Raw genomic sequence first — 7,657 nt, 5'->3', positions numbered from 1 at the left:
GGGGGGGGGGGGGGGGGGGGGCATCGAGAGTCCCACCCTTGTGGTTAGCAGCACAGCCCCAAATCAGCTTTGGCAGGATGTGGCTCACTTTGTCAGCTTGGGTCCGGGAAAGGTGAGGACGTTTTCACAGGGTCTTGGGCTCAGGTCAGCAGAAGGCAGAGTCCCAGGAAGGAGGCGGAGTCGAGGGAAAGATCCATACACGGTAGAGAGAACCACATCTGATGCCACCTCTGGGGTCAGCCCCGGGGATCCTGGGCAGAGCTGGCCAGCTCTGGTGCCCCTGACTTCTGCCTGTGGGGTCCCAGGGAGAAGAGAGCCTTGGTTTCAGGTCTGGCTGCCCAGGTCAGCAGAAAACGAGGAGTCCCAGGCCATGAGAGTTGTTGAGGCACCAATTCTATGTGAGGAAGGAGACAACTGACTCCCACAGAACAGCAGAGCCCACACAGAGTGCCACCTCTGCCGTCGCCCTGGGAAGCTGGGTTAGAGCTCTCAGGCTGAGGTGCCCTCTCATTTCCTCCAAGGATGGTCTCAGGGACATTAGGGTTTGGGTCTGATAGGTGAGGCCTCATTCAACATAGGGAGGAAGCCCCGTTCCTAAAAGGAGTCACAGTGGTAACACTGAATGAACATGTGAGAACCCCACCCAGAAGGAAGTGAACCACATAGTCGCATCACTCCTCTCAGACCTGGGAGACCCAGGCGTGGGGACCAGATGACCCACATTTGCTTCTTCCCAGAGCCTCACAAGGAGGTGAGGAAGCTCACTGATGGGGGTATGGGTTCAGGTCCACCGCTGGAGCATTTGCAGCTAGTAGCAGGAGCACAGGAGAGGACCTAAGAATTGAGGGGACCACCCACCTACCCCACGACAACAGAGGGCAGTGCAGAATCTCTTCCTGACTGTCCACATCAGGAGTCCACACACAGCTATAGCTAGAGAGATCAGAAAAATGTTGCTGCTTTCTAGTGGGTCTCAGGGAGATGTGGGCCTTAATGGGAGCGGAGGGACCTCAAGTCGAGATAGAGATTTCCCGGTCCTGCCAGGAGTCACAGAGTCATAGTAAGGACCCAGAGAGGTGTCTTAGATGAGCACCTACCCAAAGCAGTGGGGGCCCACAAAGTCCCAGCCCCTGTCAGCCCTGAGACACCCCAGGCAGAGGTCACCAGATGTCACCCCTCACTTCCAGCCCCAGGAACTCAGGGAGATGTGGGCCTTGATCTGAGGCCGGAAGACTCAGGGTGGACTAAGAGAGGAGCATAGGTCCCATCCAAGTGAGGACAAAAGGGGCCAGTGATGACAGAACAGTAAGAGTCCCACAGAGTCCAGCCCCTGCTGCCGTCCCAGGGAGGTCAGGGACAGGGGTGACTGGAGGTGGCTCACAATTTCTTTCACCTTGGGAACCTCAGCATGCTCAGGTCAACAGAGGGAGAATTTCTAGCATTTGCCAGGACTCATGGAGAAGATGCTGAGGACTGTGGGAAACTCCCAGAATTCCTCTCACTGTCACTCCTTGGCACCCCCAGGCATACATGGCGGGCAGCAGTGTTTCTCACTCACAGCTAACAGGAAAGTGAGTGCCTTAGTCTAATGGGTCAGCAGAGGAAGGAATCTTAGACTCTCCCCTACGTAAAATCTGGGGACCTTACATGAGGACCACACATTACGAGGCCTCAACCCCCAGCCACACCTTTTCAGGCCCCAGAGACCGTGGGCAGTAGGGCCAGGTAAGGCCACCCTGGCTTCCCCCATTCAATCTCAGGGAGCTGTTGGCCTTGCTGTGAGGAAAGGTCCTCAAGTCAGGAGAGAAAGGAGCCCCCAGATCCTCCCAGGAGTCAAAGTGGGGACTCATTTCTTTGTGTCATTTCTAAGGGAGATGAGGTTCTTCACCTGAAGGGGCGGCACCAGAGGCAGGAGGGAGGGGGCCACACCCTCAGTGTTGACAAGATGAGGACCCTGAATGGAGAAACAATGAGTTCAGGACAGAGCAGGCCCCCAGAACTGCCAGTGCCATCCTCCCCGACAGCGTCCATGACTCGGTTCCTTCTCTTGCGTCCCAGGGAGCTTGAGGCGTCACCGTTCAAGTGGTATATGGCAGGGGTCCCGGCTCTACTAAGAGCTGATGTGACAGTTGTGTGTGTAAACGAAGGGACCCAGAGAGGGCCCCGCTCCCAGGATCTGCTGTCACTGCAGGCAGCCACAGGCAGGCTGTGGCCTGAGGTTGGCTCACTCACTTCTTTCACTGGGTTCTCAGGGGATAGGCTGACCAAGAACAAGCGGCCAGTGGTTCCTGGAGCAGGGCTCTCAAGGAAATGGGCAGAGCAGCCTTCTTCCCTCCCCGGTGAAGGAGCTCATCCACTCATCTTCCCTTCTCCAGGTTGAAGCATCACCTACTTGCCTGCCCGGTCCCCTGCCCGCTGCGCCTGCTGATAGTCATGCCTCGGGGACAGAAGAGCAAGCTCCGTGCGCGTGAGAAACGCCGCCAAGCACGCATGGAGACCAAGGATCTTGGGGATGCTCAGGCTGCTGCCTCCCCCACCCCTACTTCTGGGAGTACACCCCCGGGCTCCCCCACTGCTGGTGCGGGCCAGAATCCTCAGGGAGCTGCAGCCACTAGCTCTCCTGTTGCAGGGGCTTCACACCCACGATCTAAAGCACGTGCCAGGCACCAAGCTAAGCAACGTAGAAATTCTTCCCAGGTCTCAACCTTTTCTAAGCCCGCTCCTCCAGATCCTGTGACCAAGAAGGCAGGGGTGTTGATGCATTTCATGCTAGAGAAGTTTAAGATGCAACAGCCCATTAGGAAGATAGATATGCTGAAGATTGTCCACAAAATGTTCAAGGCACACTTCCCCGAAATCCTGAAGAAAGCCGCTGAGCGCATCGAGCTGGTATTTGGCCTTGAATTGAAGGAAGTCAAGCCGAATGGTTACTCCTATACCCTGGTCTGCAAGGAGGACCTTGCCAAAGATGGGGTGCTGGGCAGTACCTTGGAGGTGCCGAAGAATGGGCTTCTGATGCCTCTGCTGGGTGTGATCTTCCTGAATGGCAATTCCGCCTCTGAGGCAGAGGTCTGGGAGTTCCTGAATGTTCTGGGCATCTATGATGGGAATACGCACATAATCTTTGGGGAGCCCAGGAAGTTCATCACTGAAGAGTTGGTGCAGGAGAAGTACCTGGTGTATCGTCAGATTCCTGACAGCGATCCCCCGAGCTATGAGTTTGTGTGGGGCCCAAGAGCCCACGCTGAAACAACCAAGATGAAGGTGCTGGAGTTTGTGGCCAAGATCAATAGTACCGTCCCCAGTGCTTTCCCATTCCATTATGAAGAGGCTTTGAGAGATGAGGAAGAGAGAGCCAAAGCCATATCTACAGCCAGGGCTCGTGGTGCTGCTAAGGCCATTGCCTGCTCCAAGGTCCCACCCAGCAATCCGTCCAGCCTCCAGTGAGGTCTCAGGCAGCATCTTCACTTTGTTTGACCAATACCGCCAACCTTTTTATTAGTGAGAGGATAAAGTGTGGCTGGAAAGGTCATAATATATTTTTTGTGCTCCTGTTTTACCCTGTTACCTTTCAAATGTTGTTTCTTTTCCTAGAATGTTTGTTTCGATTCAGAATCCAAGTTTACAAATGACACAGATCACACATTTGTTGTCTGTCAGATCTAAGAGTAAGAGTTTTGGCACTGTGTAGTACAATTCGAAAAATCCTTGCATTTTTTGGGGATCCAGAACAAGATAACATAGCTTTGGAATAGGAATTTTCTTAGAAATGTGAAAGAATGCTGTGGTTTTAAAACAGATGATAACGATGTAAGCTGTAGTCAAGTTTTGATTTATGTTATTCACCTTTGTCTTTCTCTTTCTAACATTTGGCAGTACCCTTAGCGATACACTTAGATGTTCTTAGCTTATTCAAGAATGCTGATAAAATTAATAAGAAACTACATTCCTTGCTTGGTGTCTCATTTATTCCCATCTTTACTTGAGCATCTGCTCTTCAGAAGGTTCTGTGCTGGTGGGGGTGATGTGAAGATAAAGGAGAACCTGCACCTGCCTGTAGATGTCTTGAGTATATGAGCAGTGATTCCATAAGGAAGGTGGTGTGATGATCTCAGACAAGTGACAAAAAGCACGCAGGATGCTGGGGAGGGAGTTGGGATGAGAGCAGTGAGGTCTAAATTCTCTCAGCCTTTATTCTGTCAAACCAAAACTTTGAGGTTTTGTATTTTGGCCAAGGTCAATGGTAACATCCCCAGTGCCTTCCCGCCCCATTATGAAGAGGCTCTGAGAGATGATGACAAGAGATCCCGAGCTGCAGTTAGGGTTTGTAGTCCTGCCAAGGCCAGCGTCTGCTCCAAGGTCATGCCTAGCAGTCCCTCCAGCCCCTAGTGTGGTCTGAGGCAACTTCTTCACTCTGCGTTCGACCAACACTCCCAACCTTTTAAGTTGAGATGCTAAGGTGGGGCTGGAAAGCTAATCATAATATACATCTTTGCATTCCTGTTCCTTCCTGGGAGGTCATTTTAAGTTGGCTGTGTGGTGGGCTGGATGAGCCTGTGATAATGGTGAGCTGGGACCAAATCCCTAGATGGTGGACCTCAGAGTTGGGAGGCTGCAACTGAAATGAGAAGCTGCCCTGGACAGTTACCCTGAGATTGTGAGTCAACCAGAGGGAATCTCCACCTGGGGAAAGAATGGAAGGTGTCCAGTGCTCCTGCCCCAATGCAGGTGAACACAGTCCACAGACAAGCTGTTTGATGCCTATTATTGTCTCCTTTCTGATGGGATGTTGAGAAGTCACTGTGCTGGCATTCTGGGCCCTGAACGGAAGGAGCCCCAGCACACTCCAAACATGAGGGTATCTCGAGTGTAATCTAGTAGACCTCCTGAGAGGGGCTAGATTTTAGTGGTGGTGAAACACATGAGAATTGGGGTGTTTTGTCGGGAGGTCTTTGGGAGGCAGGGGAATTACTGGTCCTTGACACAAATTCTATAATGTCTTGAGTTGCATCCTGGTAAAATGCTTGCCTCTAAATTCAATAACATATTCTCTGATAGAGAAAATTTACTTAGGGTTACTTGTTTAGTTGCTAAGTTATGTCTTGACTCTTTGTTGCCCCATGATCTATAGTCCAACAAGGCTCCTGTGTCCATGGAACTTTCCAGGTGAGAATCCTAGAGTGGGTTGCCATTTCCTTCTCCAGGGGATTTTCACGACCCAGGGATTGAACTCGCATCTCCTGCTTGGCATCCGGATTCTTTACTACTGAGCCACCTGGGGAAGCCCAATGATTACTTGCTAAGCAGCAGTTTGATTGACTCAGCTTTCTTTGTTTATAAGACTACATAGGCTCTAGCTTCTGCTGGATAAAGAAAAATTTCCATAGATAAGGGTAGTTTATTACACAATGAAAATCATCATCATCATAACTACCAGGCATGAAAGACCTAAACATTGCCAGCTGCAGTGCCACGTGCTTTATATGTTACATATGTTCGGATACTTCTGTAAGACAAGGCTTATCAAACTTAGTAGGACACAAAGAACTTGCAGTATTCTCCAGGCTGATAAAAGTGACAACTGAGTGTAGAGCCTGGTCTGAATTGCTCTAGAGTCCATAGTGTTTCAGTCCTCCCAGTCTGAGGCTGACCTTGTGTCTATTCATTTCTCTTCACACTGCTCCATGGTATCTCTCAGGCAATAGGAAAGAGGAACTTGTAGCCACAGTACTAAAAGCAGCCTGAAGGTGAAAATGAGAATGAAACTCAATTTAGGGGGTGTCTGGGGGCTTGTTTCCCTGGAATTCTCCCACCCCTCACGCCAGAGTTCCTGGAGAGCTGACCTCCTGGGTCCCAGCACGGTGTCCGGTCCCGCCCATTCCCAGTGACAGCGCCCTTCCCTGGGTCTTCCCCGGCGAGCCCTGTGCCCTCGTCTCCAGACTGGAACCTGACCTGCCGGCCAGCTGTTCTCTGCATCCTCCTCTGGACGCTGCGCTCTGCTCGCAGAGGAACGGGCCACTCGGATGCCCACGCTGCCTGACTCAGAGCATCCCGACTCTGCAGGTTCCTCACCCGGGACCCTGGGGCCGCGGCTGCCCTTTCCCCGTGAGGGGTCACTTCCGGCAGGGAGGTTCAGACACCTCCTCATCCCCACTGGCTGCCCCCACCACGTTCTCGGTGTTTTCCAATCTGCTGGTGACTAGGGTCTGATGTAGCACAGAAACTACTGGTCGCTGGGCTTCCCCGGTGGCTCAGCTGAAAGTGCACCTATTATTACATCACTATTTTTTTTAGACCTCAGTGGCTCAGATAGTAAAGAATCCACCTGCAATGCAGGAGACCCTTGTTCAATCCCTGGGTTGGGAAGATTCCCTGGAGAAGGGAATGGCAACCCACTGCAGTATTCTTGCCTGGAGAATTCCATGGACAGAGGAGCCTGGCGTGATCCAATCCATGGAGTTGCAAAGAGTCAGACACAAGTGAGCGACTAACACTAACATTTACTAGTGGTGTGATCCTGGGTAACCTCCTTAACCCCTTTGTGCCTCTTTTCTTACCTGTAAAATTTCCGTGAATAATACCTAACTATAATATATTTTGAGAATTGCATGTAAGGTATTCAGTATAGTGCCTGTGAATTCATAAACATTTTATGTATGTGTTAACTATTATTTTATTATCAAAGCATTCTGTTGAGATTTCACTTTGCATGTTGAAGAATTAATTGACATTTAATACAGCAAGAATGTGGGCCCTATAGACAACCTTAACACTTAAAAATTAAAATGTAGAAATAATAACTTTCTGAGAGGAAATATGTCACATTGGTAGTCCCTAAAGCACTGTAGGATGATTAATATTAAGTCAATAAAGTGTTAACGTTTAAATATTAGCCATAGTTATCAGAAAAATTTATTAGCCTTAACACTTCATTCCCCATTTGTATAGGATGTGCTCAAATGCTCAGTCGTGTCCAACTCTTTGCAACCCCATGAATTGTAGCCCTCCAGGCTCCTCTGTCTATGGGATTCCCCAGGCAAGAATACTGGAGTGGAGTGCAGTTTCCTCCTCCAGGAGATCTGCCTGACTCAGGGATCAAACCCATGCCTCTTATGTCTCCTGCACTGACAGGTGGATTCTTTACCACTAGTGCCACCTGAGAAGCACCTTGTATAGGGTAAATGAGGTAATTAAACAGATTTTATTTTGTGTCATTAGTAAATAACTAAGCTGTGATGGACTGAGGAACTCAGCTTTGACTACATCTTGGACTAAGTGAAATTTAAGGATTGTTTGGTATCGAAAAGTGAAAGTCACTCAGTTGTGTCTGACTCTTTGTGACCCCATGGACTGTCCATGGAATTCTGTAGGCCAGAATAGTGGAGTGGGTAGCCTTTCCCTTCTCCATTGGATCTTCCCAACCCAGGGATTGAACCCAGGTCTCCCGCATTGCAGGTGAATTCTTTACTAGCTGAGCTACAAGGGAAACCCAAGAACACTGGAGTGGGTAGCCTATCCCTTCTCCAGCAGATCTTCCCAACCCAGGAATTGAACTGTGGTCTCCTGCATTGCGGGCAGATTCTTTACCAACTGAGCTATCAGGGAAGCCCTTGGTATCAAAGGATGCCTCTTTTTTTTTTAATTTAAGAAGGAAAGA

At 50.1% G+C, this 7,657-nt stretch overlaps 1 protein-coding gene across 1 annotated transcript in view; it reads left to right on the top strand.

Moving 5' to 3' along the window:
- LOC122435109 (melanoma-associated antigen B1-like) overlaps positions 1-3,946 on the top strand; it is a 5,330-nt gene extending 1,384 nt beyond the window's left edge. Inside the window, exon 2 of the mRNA XM_043459016.1 lies at positions 2,376-3,946. Within this exon, the coding sequence (XP_043314951.1) occupies positions 2,434-3,447 (1,014 nt within the window). The 5' untranslated portion in view covers positions 2,376-2,433 and the 3' untranslated portion in view covers positions 3,448-3,946. The remainder of the gene's footprint in view (positions 1-2,375) is intronic.
- Positions 3,947-7,657: the final 3,711 nt, after the last annotated feature.

This window comes from Cervus canadensis, chromosome X (genome assembly GCF_019320065.1).
Source record: "Cervus canadensis isolate Bull #8, Minnesota chromosome X, ASM1932006v1, whole genome shotgun sequence".
In the NCBI taxonomy this organism is placed as follows: domain Eukaryota; kingdom Metazoa; phylum Chordata; class Mammalia; order Artiodactyla; family Cervidae; genus Cervus; species Cervus canadensis.
This window is presented reverse-complemented; position numbering and strand designations above follow the sequence as displayed.